This window comes from Ranitomeya variabilis, chromosome 3 (genome assembly GCF_051348905.1).
Source record: "Ranitomeya variabilis isolate aRanVar5 chromosome 3, aRanVar5.hap1, whole genome shotgun sequence".
Classification (NCBI taxonomy): Eukaryota; Metazoa; Chordata; class Amphibia; order Anura; family Dendrobatidae; genus Ranitomeya; species Ranitomeya variabilis.
Window position 1 is genome coordinate 120,083,988 of NC_135234.1, and position 24,411 is coordinate 120,108,398.

The 24,411-nt window shown below is 42.2% G+C and overlaps 1 protein-coding gene across 1 annotated transcript in view; it reads right to left on the reverse strand.

The window, feature by feature from the left end:
- Positions 1–8,846: 8,846 nt before the first annotated feature.
- SMS (spermine synthase) overlaps positions 8,847–24,411 on the reverse strand; it is a 215,843-nt gene continuing 200,278 nt past the window's right edge. Inside the window, exon 11 of the mRNA XM_077294606.1 lies at positions 8,847–13,183. Within this exon, the coding sequence (XP_077150721.1) occupies positions 13,144–13,183 (40 nt within the window). The 3' untranslated portion in view covers positions 8,847–13,143. The remainder of the gene's footprint in view (positions 13,184–24,411) is intronic.

The window sequence follows — 24,411 nt, forward strand, 5'->3', positions numbered from 1 at the left end:
TCTGTGCCTAGGGTTTTGAAACAGCTTGTTAAAAGAGGGGAAGGGTACATCCATTAATGGGAAAAAGCAAGTTTGTGGTGGAAGCGGGAATAGGCTTGGTGTTTGAGGTGTATGTAGAGTAGGTGGTAATGTTACTGGAAGCTCTCCTAAACAGACATCGGCTAATCATATCCATAGAGAATTGACAACTTGTGTTACTGGATGGGTTACTGGACTATTTGGCAACTGCACCACTGTACGCCTTGCAGATAAGGGCCAGAAATAGTATTACTCCAGTGAGTGGCAAGCATTGCATCAAGTGGCCTCTCCTCCTTAACATCACACATAGTTCTCAGAAGAGGCGCAAGAATTATCCTAGTTTCTTCCTGGGTCACAACTCTCCAATCGCCCAACTGACCCAGAGTATGAGAAAAAAAACATGGCACTTATTATCATATGCAGAAAAAATTTTATTGATGTGCATCCATGCAGGCAAGTTGAAAGTTTTCAGTCCACATCCGGACCTTCATCAGAACAAATATACTGGTGCAGGGAGAAACGTATATCCTGTCTCTATAGGTTCCAATAGTGGTAGGGTAGCCAGAGTGAGCGGAGAGGTAGGTATAGTGAAACGGGGTGAAGTTCAACGATTCTCATTTCCCTCTGCAGCTTCCTCTGAGTCCTCACACTGCCCGCCTCCTCTCCCTGCTCACCGCCAATTTCAGTATCTTCTCCTGTCTCCAACAAAAATGACACGTATACCTACCTCTCCGCTCACTCTGGCTACCCTACGACTATTGGAACCTATAGAGACAGGATATATGTTTCTCCCTGCACCAGTATATTTGTTCTGATGAAGGTCCGGATGTGGACCGAAAACATTCAACTTGCATGTATGGATGCACATCAATAAACTTTTTTCTGCATATGATAACTCATCCAGAGTACCAAGTATTTGTTTTTTTTCTGATTTGGATCCTTTTGGGCAGGATACTTACTTGAGCACCTACTCTATATATTATTATGAGTGCCATGTTGTTCTACCTTAACATTGACCCAGAGTATGAATCGTATAATTATGCAGCATGGATGCATGGGTCAGGGCCTATCTTGTTGGAAGGTGAACCTTTGGCCAAGTCTGAGATCCAGAGCACTCTGGAAGAGGTTTTCATCCAGGATATCTCTGTACTTGGCTGCATTCAGGTTTCCTTCAATGACAACCAGTTGTCCTGTCCCTGCAGCTGAAAAACACCCCCATAGCATGATGCTGCCACCACATTTCACTGTTTGGGCAGGTGATGAGCAGTGCCTGGCTTTCTCCACACATACCCCTTAGAATTATCACCAAAAAGGTCTATCTTCGTCTCATCAGACCAGGGAATGTTTTTTCTCATAGTCTGGGAGTCCTTCATGTGTTTTTTAGCCAACTCTATTCGGGCTTTTGTATGTCTTGCACTGACAGGCTTCCGTCAGGCCACTCTGCCACAAAGGCCCAACTGGTGGAGGGCTGCAGTGATAGTTCCACAAAGTCAACTTTCTCCCATCTTCCTACTGCATCTCTGGAGCTCAGCCACAGTGATCTTGGGGTTCTTCTTTACCTCTCTCACCAAGGCTCCTCTCCCACTATTGCTCAGTTTGGCTGGACAGCCAGGTCTAGGAAGACTTCTGGTGGTCCCAAAATTCTTTCATTTAAGGATTATGGAGGCCACTGTGCTCTTAGGTACCTTGAGTACTGCAGAAATTCTGTTCTAACCTTGGCCAGATCTGTACCTTGCCACAATTCTGTCTCTGAGCTCCTTGGCCAGTTCCTTTGACCTCGTGATTCTCATTTAGTCGGACATGCACTGTGAGCTGTGAGGTCTTATATAGACAGGTATGTGCCTTTCCAAATCAAGTCCTATTAGTTTAATTAAACACAGCTGGATTACAATGTAGGAGTAGAACCATCTCAAGGAGGATCACAAGGAAATGGGACAGCATGTGACTTAAATAGGAGTGCCTGAACAAAGGGTCTGAATGCTTATGACCATGTGATATTTTAGTTTTTCTTTATTAAATTTGCAAACATTTCTACATTTGGTTTTTTTCAGTCAAGATGGGGTGCAGAGTGTACATTAATGTGAAAAAAAAAAAAAACTTTTTGAATTTACCAAATGGCTGCAATGAAACAAAGAGTGAAAAATTTAAAGGGGTCTAAATACAATCCGTACCCACTGTATGTCCCCTCTGTGAGCACATCGATCAGTTAACCGGTAGCCCCAAAGACCTCTGAGGTGATGCAAGTCGATGACCCGCAGGGTGCTAATGGCGGAAGTTAACACACAGCAACCATGCTTTCTGCAAGTGTATCCAGGTCGGGATAGTGGCGGAGAAATTGCTGTACCATCGGGTTGAGGACGTGAGACATGCAAGGTAAGTGTGTGAGGTTGCTCCAGCGTAGGGTCGGCAACAGGTTCACACCGTTATCGCACACACCCTTCCCTGCATCCAAGTTCTGTGGAAACTACCATTGCTCAAACTTGGCCTGGATAGCTGTCCACAACACTTCAGCTGTGTGACTGTGATCTCCAAGGCATATTAAACACTGCAATGAGCTCTGGCTGCACAGTATGGAGGTAGGGGGGATTCTCTCTACACTGGGGGAACGCATGTCTCATTAAGGGAGAGGCTAATGGCGCAGATGGAGGCCCTAGAGGAGGCAGAAGTAGCAGAGGAAATGTTGGATATAGGTTTGTCCCGCAAGCCTTGAGGATTCAAAGACTTTGGAGCAGCCCCTTCCCTGCCTGCCCCCACAGTCAAGCAGTGCCCAGTCAACGAGACATAACGCCCCTGGACATGCTTGCTCATCCAGGTGTCAGTGGAGAAATGCAGCCTGGCAGACATTGATTTTTTTCAAGGAACGGGTGATGTCTGCAACATGCTAATGTAGCACAAGCACAGCTTTCTTACATAAGGCGAATGGGCAGTCATTTACGTGACAACTGCGGCACAGAGGGCTGGCAGCTGTGCTGAGAGGGTGGAGTAGGGTGAACACGACAAACCTCTGGACTGTGGATGAGGTGCAGGTGGAAATGTTATGGTGAATTGAGGAAGATGTGATGTGCTTGGTGTCTGAAATCTGTCAAAAACAGCAGGCATCTCCTCTTCCATAACAGCTAACGGGCTGTCACTCACCCCGACTGTAGTGCGTAAACAAGAGGAGATTCTGTGGCCGGAGATTTGTCACAACACTTGCCACAGTGACAGAGGAGGAAGAAGCAGCAAGTGCGGTTGCTGAGGTGGCCGGTGGTTGACGTGGCCCCCAGGCCACGTTTTAGAGCAGTGAGATTCCCGGACTAATGCATGTTGATCACTCATGTGCCAGTTCCTGCATATAGTCATCAAATTATTGCAATTTCTGCCTCTACGGAGTCTTTTTTTTTTACAATGTTGTCAGATAACTTGAGTTGGGTCACCTTTTTTGGGCTCAAAGGCAACCATTGTAGATATAGAGCTTCTCGTGGTTACATCACTCAATGTCTGTGTGGCAATCCGCCTCGTAACCTACTCGTCTTTCTCCTCCTCCACCTCTTCTGCTGGGCTACTCAGCTGTGTGCTTCTGGGTTCACAAGTGGGATCTACAACCTCATAGTCTGTACTCTCATTTCTCACTCTAAGAGTCACCCCTCCTCTTCCTGCCCTGATAGCACATTACAGTCTACGTGCGCCTCAGGTATCAGTCTCAACAGGATCACGTTCATTCCCCGGGAGGGTTAACGTCTGGAGACGAGATCTGGATTCTGATCCGAACCTACTTTGTCTAGCCCCGAATCCAACTGAAAAAATTTTTGGACATTGATGCAGATGCTTTCCTCCTCTTGAGTCTTTGAATCTTTGGAGCAGAATGCTGATGCCCATGGAATAGAATATGTCAACAGCTCTGCAGACTTGAATAGCACATCCGTGGTTCCCCACAGTCAGTTAGGTGGTTGGAGAGTTGTGACGCAGGGCGAAACAACGGTAATTGGGATGCCACCTCTGAGGATTGTATGGTGTGATGTTAAGGTGGAGGAAGAGGAGAGACCACTTGATGGAGTGCTTGCCATACACTGGAGCAGATGTTATTTTTGGCCCTCATCTGCAAGGCATAGATGAGGGCATCCTGCAAGCGCTCTGCCACGGGGTAACCCCGAACTCTGATTTCTCCTTCAAAACACATATCCAAGCCATTTCCACTTTCTGCTGACTACAACTCCAAAATATTTCACTGATCCCAATATCCCTTAATCAGGAATCTGCAAAAACTCTAGTCCACGTGCTTATTTCCTGCCTCAACTACTGCAAACTCCTGTTTTGTGCCCTTCCTTCTAAGAGTCTCGCATCCCTCCAATCTATCAAACTCTGCTGCCCGACTAATCCACCTATCCTCCTGCTATTTCCTGGCCTGTTCCCTCTGTCAATCCCTTCACTGGCTCCCAATTACCCAGCGACTCTAGTTCAAAACCCTAACTATGGCAAGCAAAGCCTTCAACAAGCCGTGTCCTCCGTACATCTATGACCTAATCTCCCGGTGTAACGGGGTCTACCAAGCTGGGGTACCTCTTTCAGTACCACCACGTGTTTCAGGAGGTCCACTTTGCATTGGCTGGAGTCTGAATGAAGGACGCTGGCTGGAATTCCTTGATTACATGAGAGCATATAAAAGCTGACTGCTTCTCCACGTATTTCCAGTCTCACAACACTTTATTCACAGAACACAGAATACATGTAACAACAGATACACAGGGCAGGTCCATTCAAAAGCGGCAGGCCAGACATACATTACAATAGCCGCAGGGGGCCGGAGCCTGCTGATATTTACTGTGGGAATTACAAAGGTGGAGGAGGTCAGAAGGGGGATATCTTGTCTCCTCTGACCAGGGGCGCAGCCTGTGGGCTGATGCATTAGGGACATATCTCACATGGAATCTATTATATATACAAATAACTGCATAACATATTCTGGGTGCTGGGGGGTTCTGTAACACGGCTCCCCCTTTCAGCGACGCAATCGGCATACACAGTCTGATCCTTAACGGATCGGTTTGGGGATGACCGAAGTTTATGGAGTTGGTACAAGTTCCGTTTGTCGACTTAGTCCATCGGCATTACCGTTTTGTTTGCTGGGTCTGTAGTGGATGGTGAAGTCCAGAGGTTGTAGGGCTAAACTCCACCGCAGTAATCTGGCGTTGTCTCCGGAGACCCGATTAAGCCAGACTAGGGGATTATGGTCCATTAGGAGGGAAAACTGTTGTCCATACAAATATGGTTGTAACTTTTTGAGTGCCTATACTACTGCCAGGCACTCCTCAATGGCCGCATAGCTTACTTCACGGGGCAGTAGTTTCTGACTCAGGTAAGCTACCGGGTGTTCTTGGCCGTCCGGCCCGACTTGGCTCAGTACTGCCCCCAATCCAAACATAGAAGCGTCTGTGTGAACCAGGAAACATTTAGTTGGATCGGGTGTGGCCAGTACAGGGGTATTGGTGAGGGCGTCCTTTAGCTGGCGGAAGGCTTCCTCACACTCTGGGGTCCAGGTTACCTGGCGGGGTTGGTTCTTACGGGTCAGATCAGTGAGGGGCTTGGCTACGCTGCTGTAATTGGGGACGAATTTCCTGTAATACCTCGCTGTCCCTAGAAACGCCATGACCTGGGTTTTAGTGCGTGGGGTGGGCCATTAAAGAATCGTTCTAACAAGAAGAGCTGGAGGACGTCCTCCTTAGTGGTTGCTTGGCTCCCTTGTACCCACTGTAGCAGTGACCGCCGTAATTTACAGGCCCATTCAGCGTGGGTATCGGTTACTCGTTTTATAAGTCCGCGGAACTTTTGGCGGTATGCCTCTGGTGTCAGCACATACCGGGCCAAGATCACTTCTTTGATCCGCTCATAGTCCATACAGTCCTCATCAGATACCGTGCGATAGGCATCCGCTGCCCGGCCGGTCAGCTTGCTGGCCAGAATCTGAACCCGTTCCTCCGGCTTCACTTGATGAAGGGCACACTGCTGCTAAAATTCCTGCAGAAAGCCATCAATACCTTTCTCTGCCTCCCCCAACTGTCGGAAGGCATTATACTGGATCTTTTTGTGGCTAAGGCTACTTTCACACTAGCGTTTTTTTGGATACGTCGCAATGCGTCGTTTTGGCGAAAAAACGCATCCTGCAAAGTCGTCTGCAGGATGCGTTTTTTCCCCATAGACTAACATTAGCGACGCATTGCGACGTATTGACACGTCGCAACCATCGTGTTGTGGCGGACCGCCGGCCGCAAAAAACGTTACATGTAACTTTTTTTGTGCCGACGGTCCGCCATTTCCGACCGCGCATGCGCGGCCGGAACTCCGTCCCCACCTCCCCGCACGTCACAATGGGGCAGCGGATGCGTGGAAAAACAGCATCCGCTGCCCCCGTTGTGCGGCGCTTGCACAGTATGCGTCGGTACGTCGGGCCGACGCAGCGCGACAGCCCCGTACCGACGCTAGTGTGAAAGTAGCCTTACTGTTTAAGGTACCTGGTAGGAGGCGAGAGCTCCCCCTGCTCGCTGACTCTCCTCTCTCCGCTCTGCCATCTCCATCTTGGCCAGCTCCACTTTGGTCCGCTCTGCCATCTCCATCTTGGTTAGCTCTATCCTGGTCCGCTTGGCCATCTTTTCCCTCAGATCAGTACGCACATCAGCCATCACCTCTCGTATGATCTCTACTGCAGGGTTTAGGCCATATAACGCCAGTCTGTTCTTTACCTCCCTCTGGAATTCAGTCTCCTCCACGTTCACATTGGGGGCGCTGCACCGTCGTGTTCCATGATGGCTGCTATCAAATCCGCTTTTGTTTTGTTGCTGGCGATTAACCCTCAGGCTTCCACCAGATCTTTTAATGTAGTCCTCTTTAACTTCTGGTAGTTGTTTTCCATTCCTTTCCTCCTGTAGAAGGGGTATCAGATCCCACTGTCTGCCACCAGTGTAACAGGGTCTACCAAGCTGGGGTACCTCTTTCAGTACCACCCCGTGTTTCAGGAGGTCCACTTTGCATTGGCTGGAGTCTGAATGAAGGACGCTGGCTGGAATTCCTTGATTACATGAGAGCATATAAAAGCTGACTGCTTCTCCACGTACTTCCAGTCTCACAACACTTTATTCACAGAACACAGAATATATGTAACAACAGATACAGAGGGCAGGTCCATTCAAAAGCGGCAGGCAGACATACATTACAATAGCCGCAGGGGGCCGGAGCCTGCTGATATTTACTGTGGGAATTACAAAGGGGGGGGGGAGGTCAGAAGGGGGATATCTTGTCTCCTCTGACCAGGGGCGCAGCCTGTGGGCTGATGCATTAGGGACATATATCTCACATGGAATCTATTATACATACAAATAACTGCATAACATATTCTGGGTGCTGGGGGGTTCTGTAACACCCGGTATTTACCTTCACACAACCTCCAATCCTCACAAGACGTCCTTCTCTACTCCCTTGTTATCTCCTCTTCACACAATCGCTCCCGTACAGCCCCTCTACTCTGGAGCACTCTATCCCAACACATGACACTGTCACCTACCATGGGAGCATTCAAAAGGAACCTGAAGAACCACCTCTTCCGACAAGCCTTCAATCTACAGTAACCATCATTCTACCATACCCTCACCTATTGTATCCTCACCCAGGCCTTGCAGACTGTGAGCCCTCTCCTGGAGTGCCAGTCGGTGACTTATTGTTTAAGAGTATTGTACTTGTTTTTATTATGTATACCACTTTTCACATGTAAAGCGCCATGGAATAAATGGCGCTATAACAATAAAAATACCGCTGTGCGGCTGCCAAAAAAAGGGAGTCGAGTAGCCCGTCCAGTAATAGAAGTTGTCAAAATGCTGCGCAATTATACTAATTCTACTCTGGGGAAATTGATGCCACTTTAGTGGTGTGTGCCAAAAATATTTTGAAATGTGGAGACTCCAAGTTGGATCTCCATCTGGTGGGTTGCCTGTAGTGGAAGGGGTGTCAGCGCCTCATTATACTATTTCTTCTCTGGGGAAATTTATGCCATGTTAGTGGTGTGTAACAATTTTTTACATGTTTGCTGTCCAAATTGGGTCTCCTTCATGTGTGTTGCCTGTACTATTAGGGCTCCCAGACCGGCAGGCCTGCCTTACTTTCAATCAACTACCTGTGTTACGATCCTTAAATAATTATAACATTTGTGGTCTAACAAGCTGATATTTGTGCCATCTGAGTGTGGCTTAGCAAAAAAGCAGTTTGAGTTGTTGCATTGAAACTTCAAATCAAAGCTGTAAATGCTGGTCCAGACAATACCTCATGGATGGACCATGGCTGACTGCTTCTGTTCCATTATAAAATGTTTACTGTGGGTCAATCGGTCAGTCAACTACCTGTGTTACTATCCTTACATTATTGCTCTTCCAAGCTGATATTTGTGACACCTGAGTGTGCCTGAAGAAAAAAAACAGTTTGAGCTGTTTTATGAGGTATCAGCAGGCTTACACCGCTGCCTCACCCACATAGTCTTATTTGAAACTTCAATTCAAAGCAGTAAATGCTGGCCCAGACCCTGATACCTCATGTATGGCCCATGGCTGATTGCTGCTGTGTCATTATCAAATTTCTACTCTGAGTCAAATGATGCCATTTTTCCTGGTGTCAGCCCCCAACTGGAGTTGTTTGAGAAGCTTTGTGGCCCCCCTTAAGCTGTTGTCTATGTGTTTGGTTTATACTCCCATTGAATTCAATGGGGTTCACCAGGATGTTCACCGAACTGAATCTTGAAAGGTTCCCTCATCACTAGTGGCTATACCTTGTTAAATAATTTTATATTGAATTTCAACACAGAGACCAGGTAATCAGACTGTACCTTTATTTAAACACAGGTACTACATGGTGCAGCAGATGCAAGGCAAGCAAATCATCTTGCAAAAGTCAAATCATTAACAATCCAAGTTTTTTTATGCATCACATTTCCAGATGGAAGCAAGTTTGTAGTGCAAACAATCAAAAAAAAAAAAAAAAGAAAAAGAAAAAAAAAAAGCATATCAACCAGTATATTACATCTGTTTGTACCCATGGTGAACGCATGTGCAGCGCACCTTGCCAAACAGATCAACAAGAGTTATCAATAGATCTCAGTCTAAATGGGTTTTAAAAGCAAATTTCCGTGGCATCTGAAACCATACTAAATCGTCAGCACCAACAAAGGACAACCTTCTTATCCAAGAGTCTTCTCCGCTGCAGTGACTACTCCGGAGATCCGACATCCTACTGAAGGAATAACTTCTTACAATACAAACACACCGAGACTAGAACTCTAAGAAGGACTCCATGTCTGGACCAGTTACACAATGTATTAGTTCTTCTAGTCATCTACAAGTTCTGTGGAACATTGTTCAATAAAACCATTTTATATAAGCAAAGTAACACAACTGAGTAAAATAACACAAACATGCACATAAAAGCTTGGAAATGCAAGAAAATACACCACACGGCTGACATGGCTATACTTATCAGGCCCATAGGAAACAATAGGCTTATAGAGTTTGTTTTAGGTCTTTATTCTGATGTTAGATTATTATTGGTTCCTAAGGGAGTGCCTTCCAGTTTTACATAGCACCATCTTTACTAATATGCCACAACACCTTTAATCAAGCTACTGAACTTCCATTGTCTGTAGGTAGAGACATAGCCTAGTATGGAGGCTTCTTTTAGGCAGTGCACCATGGGACAAAAAGGTATGAAAATAACTTCATCTGCAGGAAGAAGTAAGCTGTGTCTTACAAGTCAACCGGAGACACCAGAAGAAAGACAGACCTATTTATAATATGTTTTTGGAACTTTGTGCATCTAAGGCACCTCGTACAGCAAACTGGCACCCTCCACTGCAAAGATGAGTGGCGAAAACTCAGATCTGGCGTTCTAGAGATAGGTTTTCTTCTTCCTCCAGAAGACGTAATTTACATACAAATTATTTAAAACAGAATCTGACAGCAGGTCTTGCTATGCAATCTGAAAGCAGCATAATGTAGGAGCAGAGAGCCTTATTCCCACAATGTGACTGTGTTTTGCTGCTACAATACAATCAGTGTTTTTTCAGCAGGAGATTATCATTACAGGACACAATCTCGTGTCTGCTAGTCCAACTATGCCCCCACCATTGATTAGCAGCTTTTTCACTATACGATGTCCACAGAAAGCTGCTAATCGGTGGTGTGGATTGCATTACAACACTCTGAGCTCTGCTAAATCTAGAACAGACAATACTGTGAGTTTATTATAGCTGCTGCACCCAGTAAACTAAGTGATACATTGTTGGAATCAGGGGCTCTTCCCCTACATCATGCTGCTGTTAGATTACACAGCAAAAACCTACTGACAGATTCCCTTTAAGAAAATATACATTGTGATGTTGCCACATTTTATGGCTAGAGACGTACATTAATTTCAGATCCACTATTTATCATCCTTGGACCAATGCACATGCATGCAGACCATAGAAATGAGTGCTGCTCAGCTGATGTTCAACATTATACTAATAGGAACAAGATGGGGAGATCGACATGGCCTTAACTTTTTTTCACAGATCTTGCAAAATAATAGCTTGATCCACAGACATCAGTAAAATAAAGAGGAAATCTATTAGTTATACGTGTTAAATAAAATCCATAGACAGAAATTTGGGAAAGTATCTTTTTTTTTTTTTTTTCAACTAAAATCATTCACATCTGTGACTAAAATAAAAGAACTCCAGTGTGCTTTCCTCACCAGTAGTTTAGAACCCATATCTGGCATAAAAGGCAAATATTGTACTCAAAAATCTATTTCCAAAAAAAAAAAAAAAATTTTGTATATTACTTAAAACCATCAGTACATGGTCATGTTCAAATTCAAAGCATTTAGTGCAAAACAACGCTAAATAAAGTCAATGTGCTGCGTTTTTGTTCAAAGCATCTTCATCTCTACACTACATTGTCCGCATGGTCACACACAATAATAGTTGAAGTCCAGGAAGTCCTGTGAAACTGCATTTTTTAGTATATATATATATATATATCTTTTTTTTTTTTGCTTTGCTGCTTTTTTGTTTTTGTGTTCTGAGACTGGCGCACGCACGTCCTACATGAGAAAACAATCATTTTCTAAACCATGAGATCTAAGACTTGTAGATTCTACCACATTGTACATGTAATTGATGCAGATAAGAATTAGCTATCGGTGTACAGAATGGAGAAAGCAAGTTATAATCATCTAACAGTCTAAAGGCAAAAGACGTCCAGCAGTATATCGGCCGCTTGTCCTTGTCACCATCTCAGAAATAAACTATGAAGCTACAGGATAGGCAATCAACAGTATACATGGTGCTTGACACTGTATTCTCTTAGAACATATGCCTGTAGGGAAGAATATTTATAAGACCGGGCATGGGATATATCACAACACTTTTTTTCATGTGTGGATTCATATAGAATATGGTGATATTATTCCAAGCAAAATGCAAAGGACTTTATGTTCAGTATGGGCCCATAGCAATCATGTGCATGAGGCCTAAAACTAAAGGCAATCTGTCAGGAGACATTTCTACTTATTAATAAAGGTATGGTTGTATAGGTGCTGTTATCCTGAGCAAATCAGTACTAGTGATGAGCGTACGTGCTGGGATATGGTGTTATCTGAGCATGCTCGGGTGCTAACAGAGTGTCTTTGGCATGCTCCAATAATATGTTAGACAGCCTCAACACATGCAGGGATTACCTGTTTGTTAGGCAATCCCTGCATGTGTTGCGGCTGTTTAAGGGCCGCGAGACATCCAGCCGCAGGGACTCAAACATATTTTTCGAGCACACCGTAACTGAGCATGCTCTGATAACATCTTATCCGCTCACACTCATTCATCACTTATCAGTACCTTTCTTGTAGAAATCCGCCCTGACAAATACACCCTAATGCACTTGCAGCTACAAATCTCTCAGCAATGGCAGGGCCGACTTCTACAACAAATATATCAATTCACATCGGGTAACAACAAATATAGAGCCATACATCTAGTCTCAGGTAGAAATGAGTCCCGATATGTTGCCTTTAAGTGTGACAGTATTAGTAATACAGAATTGTACTGATTTATCTGGATCTCTGTGGCTTTCAGCTAAAACTCAACATGTCAGTACGTCATTAGGAAATGACCTCAAATGGAAGCACCACTTGATCAACTTGTAAAAAGTGTGCAATACTAAGCTTGTAAAACATAGCCAAAAACAACACATTAAAATAAATATATAGGAAAAATAGCATTGGTGACCTTCTGTTACACAAGGCCAGAAGCTCACCGTGTTGTTGTCAAAAAGGGACGTATCCAATATGCATCTGGTCTGAGGGCTAACTTACCCTGCAAAATACTACACCAACTCCCTTAGTAATTCTGCTGGAGATTCTCAAGGGTTGACTATACCAAAAATATACTTATATATATATAGAGAGAGTATATTTCTGGTTTTAACATTTTTATTGCAGAAATCAATATATATGTTAGAAGAAGCAAGTCCCTTTAAAAATATAAATGATGCAGTTGATACCATACTGTGAATGTGGCCAAAATAAAAACCCACCTGGTAAGATTGGATGGTTATAAAGCTGAAATAAACCAGTGTCAGACCACGTGGAGTTGAATCAGTTGCCCGACAATGCTATAATCCCAGCTCTTAGTTACCATAAGTAATATTGGGGACTCCATATATAAAAGATAATGTAGACACAATGACATTACTAAAGACCTGCCGAAAATACTGGGGAACACAAATCTTAAAAAAAAAAAAAAAAAAAAAAAGTCACATTCTTTAGGTTCAGTGCATTAAGCAGCTTACAGCTTGCTGACAATCTCCAAGTTGACTTTTCAATAAAAAGAAAGGAAAAAAGAAAAACACAAAACACAATACAAGATTAAAGTAACATCATACCAGTTCATATAAAAATTAATTTTAAAGTCACTCTTTGTCAAACTTAAATAGTATCTTAAATTGCCACATATACTTGTACTAATCCTTCTTAAGATTATCTACAAAGTATAATTTCAGGTTTTCACAATGCCGCATGCAGCAGGTGCTAAGCCGACTATGCTCCATGCAGCGTGGAAGAGTTTGATCTACACAACGCTCAGGAATTGCTTTTCTTCCATATAGTGTAAAACACCCATCTGGAGAAGATCCATTAAGGAGAACAGAGGATGATATTGAGCAGACAGACAACGTGTACAGGGTCATATTCTTAGAACACCAGGACATTCCAATGGGAAAAAGATATTTTACTTAGTGCTGAAAGGATATTGCCTACTCATCTAATATTATAGAGAAATAACAAACGCATTCACATTGTGTTCTTCACATCCGTACATGTACAGACCAATGAATTAAGCTCATTGTGATATCACCGGAGAGCATAAACCCTGGACAGTAAGTGATGGAAAGCAGACCCATGCCTAGTCGTCCTAATTCTATTATCAGCAACTCCTGTACAATAAGAGAAAACATCCCTCCATATACTATAAAAAATATTTACTGTATTCATATGCAAGTACAATACACAAGATAATAAAATACAATAGACATACACAGTGTGCGCACAATTCATTTTTATCTGTGTATGTGTGTATTCTATTTTATTACTGCCTGTCTTGTATTTGCACATGAATAAAGTAAATCATTTTTAGACTGTATGGAGGGGCGTTTTCTCTTATTGCATAAATGCTGTAGGAGTTCTGGGAGCTCTATACCCAACAATTACAATAGAAGCTCTCGCGTTAGGTTTTTTTCTCTAAATCTGTGCATATGTTTATGTAGTGTTATAGTCTGTATTAATATAATTACCTACCACCGTCTTATTAATCCAGCGTTGTTCCAGTCCTCCTCTCAGTGACGTCACAGCGCAGAGCACAGACGAAGGTCAGTGAGTATATTAACACACGCACACTACACTATATACACGTATCAGCTCTGACAAAAATTAAGAGACCACCCTATCAAAACCCTGTCATGGACAGCCTAATCTCCAGACCTGAACCCCATTGAAAACCTCTGGAATGTAATCAAGATGATGATGGATAGTCACAAGCATCAAACAAAGAAGAACTGCTTACATTTTTGTGCCAGAAGCAGTGTGATAGACTGGTGGAAAGCATGCCAAGACGCATGAAAGCTGTGATTAAAAATCATGATTATTCCACAAAATATTGATTTCTGAACTCATCCCGAGTAAAAACATTAGTATTGTTGTTTCTAAATGATTAGGAACTTGTTTTCTTTGTATTATTTGAGGTCTGAAAGCACTTTTTTATTTTTTTATTTTTATTTTGACCATTTCTCCTTTTCAGAAAAAAAAAAATACAAAATTTATTGCTTGGAAATTCGGAGACATGTTGTCAGAAGTTTATAGAATAAATGAACATTTACACTTTACTCAAAAATATATCTAGAAAGAGCAAAATCAGAAAAACTGAACATTTTGCAGTGGTCGCTTAATTTTTGCCAGAGCTGTATACTACATACACATAGGTGTGTATATTAAAATTATTGAGGATGGTAAGCACTTGATGAAACCCCCACAGACTAGACCAGATTGACAGCCCTGCAGCTCAATCAAAATGCTGACAGCCCAGCACGCCTCAAGATCAGATTGGATGACTAGACTGTCTCACAAAACAGACAATCCACTACACTCCAGATAACAAAGGGTGGCTGGGCTGTCACTCACAATATCCGTAGGCCACAGTCAGTGATGAAACCCAACAATCAGACATTGATTCTTTGGGCAGATGATTACTTGCAATTGTGGGATAACCCTTTTAATCAAAAGTTTCTATAATATTTTATACCCCATTACCATCAAACACCATAAATGTATTGTGCTTGGTCGTGGACTTTAATCCAATAGCACTGTACATTGTTTAGTGCAGAATTAGAGCTATAGCATTCCAGCAGGAGCAAATAAAATTGCCTGCCCTCAGACACAGCTGGGAAATCTGGGAAAACAGAAAGTGGTTCCTCACCGCTTCTTTCTTGCATATACTGAATCCAGTGATCACATGATTGCAGAGTGACTGCCCACCTCCGCAGTGACTTATGTCACTGTACAATGCTATTTTTCCAGTAAATAAGGTGAATTTTTTTTTTTTTCTTACAAAAAATACCCCCTCTCCAAAAAAAAAAACAAAAAAACAGTTTAGAAATAAACAATTACTGTTTAGAAATTTGGCAATTTGTATGCACACCAAGATAGCACCAAAAGATAATACAATTTCTCCTGCATAAAACAAGGACTCATACATTCTCATCATTGATGGAGTAGGAAAAAAAAAAAAGTTATGGCTGCTGAAACGTGGAGAGGCAAAAATAAAAAAAAGATTGGCAGGTCATTAAGACCATTTCAGGACTGGTCATTAAAAGGTTGAGTCATCTGCCCTCCGACTCTAGTTTTAGAATGAGTGACACTATTTCTATAAAGCCAGAGAACTCCTTTACTAGAGGCTTTTATTACCGTACATACTGATTATTCTCATTCTTTTAATTCCCAGGATCGACTAAATACTGGACTTTCTACGTGGTACTATTGTACTTAGAAAATAACAATGCTAGTAAAATCAATTTTTCCATGGCCAAGTGGTGTTCAGACATCCTTGAGAGTGGACAGTCCATAAATAATGTGTTGAGGACAGAACATGAATGAATGAACAAGGTTTTAGCTAAGGCGAAGGGCTCATGTCTGTCGCAATCACAACAAAATGGACATGATGAACGGCCTACATCCAGATTATTCAATACTACCTACTTTGCTGTCACTCTGTCATACTTATCATCGCCTAGTCACGGTCATTTGTTCTCATACTGAACCATATTTAGACTAATGCTGGAATTTTTAACACTAGGTTAGTCCTTCGACAATAAACAAATTGAGACAGACCAAGGAGAGGAAGAAAAAAACAAACAAGATATTTATTTCTGCCAAGGCAAAAAGTATTACCAATAACCGTTGTAGAGCGCTGTCCTAACCACGCAGGCAGAACAAACTACAAACGATACTTAGAATTCTGGCACTAACCCAGCAGAGGGTATATATCAATATTCTGTGTAAGCAATTCACCTAGATGTTTGTGACAACTCTAATCACACTTTATAGTTCTTTTCTGCTTTTTTTTGCCTCAACTGCAAGGTAACTGCAAATTTGAAACCTAGCCTTGATGCTAGCAAACTTAATTTCTCGGTGGAATTTTACTTCATGGTCTTTATTATTTTATGTTCAAATGAACCTAAAAATGAGAAAGAAAATATACTTCTTTAACCCCTTGGTGTTACAGCCAGTTTTGACCTTATAAAAGACCATTGTTTATTTACTTTTTTATTGTCTCGTACCAGGAGGCTTAGCTTTAATATTTTTTTGGCGACAGTGATTAAGAGGGCATGTTTTTTTCCGGAATACTGCTGTGTGCCAGTGGAATCATTCAGGTGTGTTGGGAATGACATAAACGTTGGTTTTCACGTTAGCTGCTTCAGTTTTTATTGTGGCAATTTTCATTAACTAGATCATTATGAAGAGTATTATAGTAGTTGTTAATGTAAATTAAGCATTTATCAGATGTATCAAGAACTTCAAAATGAGATATTCAATTGCCATGAAGAATGCTTTAGGGTACCCAAGAGAACCCAGAACCAGCTAGGAGTGTATCCTAAAGAGGATTCAGGATCGGTTCAGCAACAGTGCAGAGCTTGCACAGGAATGGTAGCAGGCAAGTGTCACTACATCTGTATGTACAGTGAGGCAAAGGCTTTTAGAGGCTGATCTGGTGTCAAGAAGTGCAGCAAATAAGCCACTTATCTCCAAGAAAAACATCAAGGACAGGCTGACTTTATGCAAGAAGTACAGAGATTGGACTGCAGGGACAAGGGTAAAAATTATTTTCTCTGCTGAAGCCCCCTATAAACTGTTTGGGACAACTGAAAGATTGTCCAGAGAAGAAAAGGGCAACCCCACACATGCGGAGACCATACATGTATGGGGTTGCCCTTCATCCAAAAGAATGGTTTCGCTCACAATTTTGCCTAAGAACAGTGCCATGAATAAAGAATGGTATCTAAACATCCTTCAAGAGTAACTTCTCCCAACAATCTAGGAGAAATTTGATGATGAACAATGGTTATTGCACCATGATGGAGCACCATATCACAAAGAAAAAGTGATAACTGGATCGATGAACAAAACATTTTGGGATCATAGACAGGAAACTTCCATAATCTCAATCCCATTGAGAATCTGTAGTCAATCCCCAAAAAGCATGTGGGCCCAGAAGCTGGTATCTGGCCCAGAAGCAGAAGTCTTGAAAAATAAGCGTCAATACTGTAAATATTGAGTCACTGCATAAACCTGTCAAAAAAAGTCTAAAATCTTATTAAACACTTATAACTACTTCAGTAACTATAAAAACATCTGACTAAAAGAATGAAAAATACTGAAGCAGGAAACTTTGCGAAAACCAAACTATGACTTTGTTTCAAATCTTTTGGCCACAACTGCACATATAACTAAAAGACAAACTTATCAACTCTTTATTGGGAAGAGTATAACCAAAAATGCAATTCCACTTCTTAAAGACCACCTATATGCCTTTTAACAGCGGCAGTTAAGGGTACCTATTCGTCAGCGCCGCTTTTTAACGGCTCTGAGAAATAAGTGTACAGCGCCACCCAGCATCAGAAAATCTCTGGGGTCTCAGCTACCGGGGGGTAGCTGAGGCCCCGGAGAACATGATTCGGTCTGGTTTTTACTGCTCCCAGTCTTGTGATCGCTGTTATTCACCGAATAACGACAATCGGCAAAAAAAAAAAAAAGTCAGATTTTCAATTCATTTCTGTCTCCTCTGATATGATCTAGCGCATCAGAGAGAAATGGGGTCCCCAGAGCCCTCCGATACCTCTGCCATCCCCAGACCCTCATGCCCCGTCCCCTGGTCCTCCGAGTCATCTTCCTGGAAGAAAATGGTGGGCGCATGCGCAGTGCGCCCGCTGAGATCCTGCGACTGGTACTTGGCCACCCTGTTGGTTCATTTTGATCACAGTGATAGACCCTATCAGAGTGATCAAAATAAAAAGAGAAAAAAAAATCAAACCCTCTCGTCACCCCCTTAGTTAGGTAAAAATAATAAAATTAAACAAATATATATATTTTTTTCCATTCTTTGCAGTTAGGGTTAGGGTTGGGGTAGGGTTGTGTTGGGCTTGGAGTTATAGTTGTGTTGGGGTTATGGTTGTGTTAGGGTGGTCTTGGGGTTAGGGTTGTGGTTATGGTTGCGTTGGGGTTATGGTTGGAATTAGGGTTAGGGGTGTGTTGGGGTTAGGGCTGTATTAGGGTTGGAGTTAGAATTGGGGGGTTTCCTCTGTTTAGGCACAACAGGGGGTCTCCAAACGCAACATGGCGTCCGCCATAGATTCCAGTAAATTTTTGTTCGCTCCCTCCCTTCTGAGCCCTGCCATGCCCCCAAACAGTGGCTTCCCCCTCCCACATACCAGGTATCGGTGTACTCAGGATAAAAATTGTAAAACAAATTTTGTGGTTCATTTCATTTTCTCCTGATACCCTTGTAAAAATAAAGAATTTTGGGTCTAAAGCAATTTTATTGCGAAAAGTTAAAATGGTAATTTTTTCCTTCCACATTGCCTTAGTTCTCGTGAAGCACCTGAAGGGTTAATAAACTTCTTACAAAAAAAAAAAAAAAAAAATGTTCTAGCCTCTGGTAAGATTTTCAGAGTCATCTTTATTCCATCAGAAAACAATAAAAAAAAATATGGTGGACAGGAACAAGCGACTTGTTTCAAACACGGTTCTTTAGATCAAGCTTGATAAAGAACCAAGAATCATGTTCGAAATGCGTCACTTGCTCCTGTTCAACATATTTTTTTAATTGTTCTTTGATGGAATACAGATTACTCTGAAAATCATACCAGAAGCTGGAACATTTTTTTAAATTTATTTTTGCAATTGATACTCGAGTGGTTGGCTCGTGGTTCCATGCACGCTGGACTCCTATAAAGTTCAACGGTGAGCTGGCATTATCCTTTTCTGTTTTCTTAATAAACTTCTTTAATGTGGTTTTGCGCACCTTGAGGGGTGCAATTTTTAGAATGGTGTCACTTTTGGGTATTTTTTGTCATATTGACCCCACAAAGTCACTTCAAATGTGCGGTGGTCCGTAAACAAAAAAAAAAAAAAAAGTGTTCTAGTATGGAATCTGTATTATGGCAAATTGGAGCCCTTGAAGGATTATTCCCACCTGATGGTCAACTGCTTCAAGGTGGCGGCCATCAGAGGCAGTTATCCAAAAATAACTGTGTACAGCTACGCCATACTGTTTACGTGATGCCTATAGAAATGAATGGGAGTTACAGAAACAATGTAGCAAAGATAGCTATGCTATTAACGTAACTTCCGAGAAGTGACACAACTTCGCTAGCTCTGTGGTTTCTGAAACTTCCATTCATTTTTATGGAAGTTATGTATACAGTGTAGAGTAGCTGTGCTCGGCTATTTATCGGCTATGTGCACAAGTTGCAGATTTACTGCAGATCCGCAGCGTTTTTCCCACGCAGAAACACAGCAGATCCGCAAGTGATTTACAGTACAATGTAAATCAATGGCAAAAAAAAAAATGCTGTGCTAATGGTGCAGAAAATTCCGCATGGAAAACGCACTGGATTAAAAAAGGACCATGTCAATTCTTTGTGCGGATCTGCGGCGTCAGCGTTTCTGCATCACCCATTCCATAATAGAAATACGCAGGGGTAAAACGCATGAAATCCGCACAGAATCTGCAACAAAAAGACAGATTTTGACCTGCGTTTTCTGCCAAGAGATGCAGAATCCGCACAGAAAATTCCACAGGCAAATCCGCAACATGTGCACATACCCATCTAGTCCTATTCCTGTTGGCCGGCACCTAAAAGCAGTTATGAAATGCTGCAATGGAAATAGTCCCTTAACCAATCTATAGTATGTGGCCTGATTTCTCTATTCTACCAATTGTAAATTACGGCAGCTCAAAGACTAAGGCTAGTTTCACACTAGCGTTAACTGCAATACGTCGCAAATGCGTCGTTTTGCCGAAAATACGCATCCAGCAAAAGTTCTTGCTGGATACGTTTTTTCGTCATAGACTAACATTAGCGACGCATTTGCGACGCATTGCAAAACGTCGCGTCCGTTTTGTGACGCTTGGGCGTGTGGTAGCGGACCGTCGGGAGAAAAAAACGTTACATGTAACGTTTTTTGCTCCCGACGGTCCGCTTTTTCCGACCGCGCATGCGCGGCCGGAACTCCGCCCCCACTTCCCCGCACATCACAATGGGGCAGCGGATGCGTGGGAAAAATGCATCCGCTGCCCCCGTTGTGCGGCGGAGAGCACGCTAGCGTCGGGAACGGCGGCCCGACGCACAGCGACGGGTTTCCCGACGCTAGTGTGAAAGTAGCCTTAAGAAATGACCAAACTAATTTCTTATAGGAAAAATGAAAATGTATGCCTAGAAAAAAAATCTGTGCAATGATGCAGAGTAAAGATTGTTAAAGCTTTGCAATAAAAAAAATGGAAGCATCAATCGATCCAGACTAAGGTAAAAGTTATTTCAGGCTTTATTGGACAATTAGGAAATAGAACAACAGAAACCATCCAGCTTCCGCGCCTCAGACGTCCCTAGGGTCCTTAATCATAGGCGATGATTATGGATTCTACTGCTGCTTTCTATTGCTCAGGTGGATTTTATATTTGTTCTAAGAAAGCTTGGAATCATTTTTACCCCGTTAAGCTGGATCATTCGAAGCTTCCAGTTAAATCATGTCTGAGGTATTTGGAGGGTGGCATTTTATATGCTTCTTGAGCTATGTTAATGGTCTGTATTCCATAGACAAATGCCAAATATTCCTGGGAGTTCTGCACCGCAGTGATCATTCATTCATCCTATAAGAAATTGCAGAGGATTAAACTGACTTAAACTTCCGAGACAGGAGTTACCTGATACATTTAAAACATTTCAGCTCCGCAGAAATACCCAAATGGGCTTCCTTTGCTTCAGACATGCTCTCATTGGCACCCTGTCTGTAAACTTCCGTGCCATCCTGTGCATCCAAATGAAATAGCTGCATCCTTAAGACTAATCCTGACTCAAGCTATCGTCTATAGGAAACGGATGATAAATGGATTTTACAAGTCGCTTATTTTATTTACTGCGATGAAAATGCAGCAGCAGATGGAAACTGAAGGCAAAAATTCCATTACAAACCTTTGAGTAGGATCTGGCAATCCCTGTATATTTATAAAATAAACATTATATATATATATATATATATATATATATAATGTAACACTGAAATGCTGCTATGAACGTAACCTAAGCTTATGAACTTTAGGTGCTCCTTGCCTATTGTAACCATGATTGAGCGAGTTTATGGCCCATAAAATGACAGATGAGTGCCCTAGAGTCTCCAAAAACATACAGAGGGCAAGACATTACTCAAAACTACAAAAACAAGGACTATAAAAAGCACAATGATAACAACTGAGGGCAAAGAAAACTTATGAGCATGCATGTATGTTACATGATTTCTCTGGTCTGTTGCAGAGATGCTCAGCCAGGCACATGTTCACCAGATGTTCTGCTTCTGCACTTTCTAGGTCAGTGGTAGTTTGATAAACTTCACAGTTTCAGGAAACATTCTTGGCAAAATCAACACAGACTTTATAGAAAAAAAAAAAGAGATGATATCATTTGCTTGAAGCGAAGTATGTTTGCTTCTCAAGCACATACTGTATATCAACACTCAGAACAGGGAACTTATAATTCTTACTCCGGGGGTCCCCAACCTGTGTGTCAGGAGCCACATGTGACATGTGGGGCCATGATGTGCGAGTCGTTGCTGTCTGCCAGTTTGGTACATTGGCATCAGGTCTAGAAAACAGCTATGAAGAGAAGGTCTCCATGTGGTGACTTTTGTGAGAAGACCTGGATGTGTATACAGTGGGAAAGTAAGTATTTGATACACTTCCAATATTGCAAGTTTTCCTACCTACAAAGAATGGATAGGTCTGTAATTTTTATCGTAGGTACACTTCAACTGTGAGAAACAGAAACTAAAAATAAAAACCAGAAAATTACATTGTGTGCTTTTACATAATTAAATTGCATTTTAGTGCATTAAATAAGTATTTGATCACCTACCAACCAGCAAGAATTCTGGCTCTCACAGACCTGTTTTTCTTTATGAAGTCCTCCTACTCTGCACTCATTACCTCTATTAATTGCACCTTTTTGAACTCGTTACCTGTATAAAAGACACAGGTCCACACACTCAATAACACTCAAACCTCTCCACCATGGCCATGACAAAAGTGCTGTCCAAGGACACCAGGGACAAAATTGTAGACCTGCACAAGGCTGGGATGGGCTACAGGACAATCGGCAACAACTGTTGGCACAATTATTGGAAATGGAAAAAACATAAGATGACTGTCAATCTTCCTCGATCTAAGCTCCATGCAAGATCGCGCCTCGTTGGGTAAGGATGATTCTTAGAAAGGTCCAGATTCAGATAACTACAAGGAGGACCTGGTCAATGACCTGAAGAGAACTGGGACCACTTTCTCAAACATAACTTGAGCGAGCACATGTCCAGGCCCGTTTGAAGTTCGCCAATGTCATGAGACCAAAATAGAACTTTTTGGCATCAACTCCACTTGCTGTGTTTGGAAGAAGAGGGATGAGTACCACCCCAAGAACACCGTCCCAACCATCAAGCATAATGGGGGAAACACCATATTTTGTGGATGCTTTTCTGCAGAGGGGTCAGGACAACTGCAACGTATTGAAGTGAGGATAGCTGGGGTCATGTATAGCGAGATTTTGGCCAACAACCATCCTCCCTCAGTAAAAGCATTGAAGATGGGTCGTGGATCGGTCTTTCAGCATGACAATGACCCCAAACACACAAACAGCGCAGCTAAGGAGTGGCTCCATAAGAAGCATTTCAAGGTCCTGAAGTGGCCTAGACAGTCTCCAGACCTGAATCCAATAGAAAATCTTAAGTTCTGTTTTACTATTATATCAAATACTTATTTTGTGCTATAAAATGCAAATTAATTATGTAACAATCATATGATGTGATGTTCTGGATTATTATTATTTTTTTTTTTTTTTAAGATCCTGTCTCTCTCAGTTGCAGTGTACCTACAAAAAAAAAATTACAGAACTCTCCATTCTTTGTAGGTGGGAAAACTTGCAAAATCGGCAGTGTATCAAATACTTATTTTCCCAACTGTATACTGGCCTTAGCATTAAGTATGGTGTGATTTCTATAGAGAAGCTTTGGCTGTCCTTATACCAGTAATGGGGGCTCAGTGTGTCACTACTGTGAGGGAAAGCAGGAGCTAGATTCAACTACTCTTGGGACTCTGGATATGACTCACGAACGTTGAATATCGCTCCCAATGTAAGAAAGGTTGGGGCCCTCTGCTCTATGCCAAAAGTCTCAAAATTTGGTGTGAGGGTATTTTTGTCTTTTTGCCTTAGCCTGGTTTCTTTTCCAACAAGTGGGCGGGGCTAAGCAAAATAGGGCATGGGACATAATGCAACCAATTTACCATAATATACATCAGAAATTGGACTAAATAGGTATCACAAATCTACACACCATCTAAAGATGCGCCATGATAATTAAGAGGCTTCCTCCTTAAATATATTCCTCTGCTCCAGTGTTAAAATACTGCAATACGAAAGTTCTCCCAAACAGTTGTCTGCTTTAATTAACCCTTATCCATATATCCTTAGGACAGTAGGGCATAGGGAGGTGTTAGAGAAAGTGTAAAGGGGTATATGGATGGCCCTTTAATTTTTTAAGGAGGACTTGTTACCAGGTGAAAAGTGGACAGTTTCCACACTTATAATATTCTTGCTGCTCTTCTGAGTATCCCAAAATTTCTTTCAATCTGATTTGTATTGTGTTTACCAAGGGGGCATAGCTCACAGGGTGGTAATGCAGAGCAGCCTAAAAACACTCCACCCCAGAGAATCCCGTGAACCCTGCCCCCTTGGTGAAGACCATAAGAATTGGCACTAAATAAAAATGTTCATGTTTCTGGAACTATATGGTATGATTTTTAGAAAACAAAACCGAAATACTCAGGAGGAACATCAGTAACAAATAAGAGCAAAAACTGATCACTTTTGACCTGGTGAAAGGTGTTCTTTAAACACTGTCAATATGCTTCGTACAGCATGTAGAGGTCATGGAGATTGGTCTTGTAAGCAGTATACATATCTTAAATACTATAGCTTTTAATAAACATCTTAAAGTGCATCCTCGTCACCATTTGGTAATATCAGGGAGGATAGATAG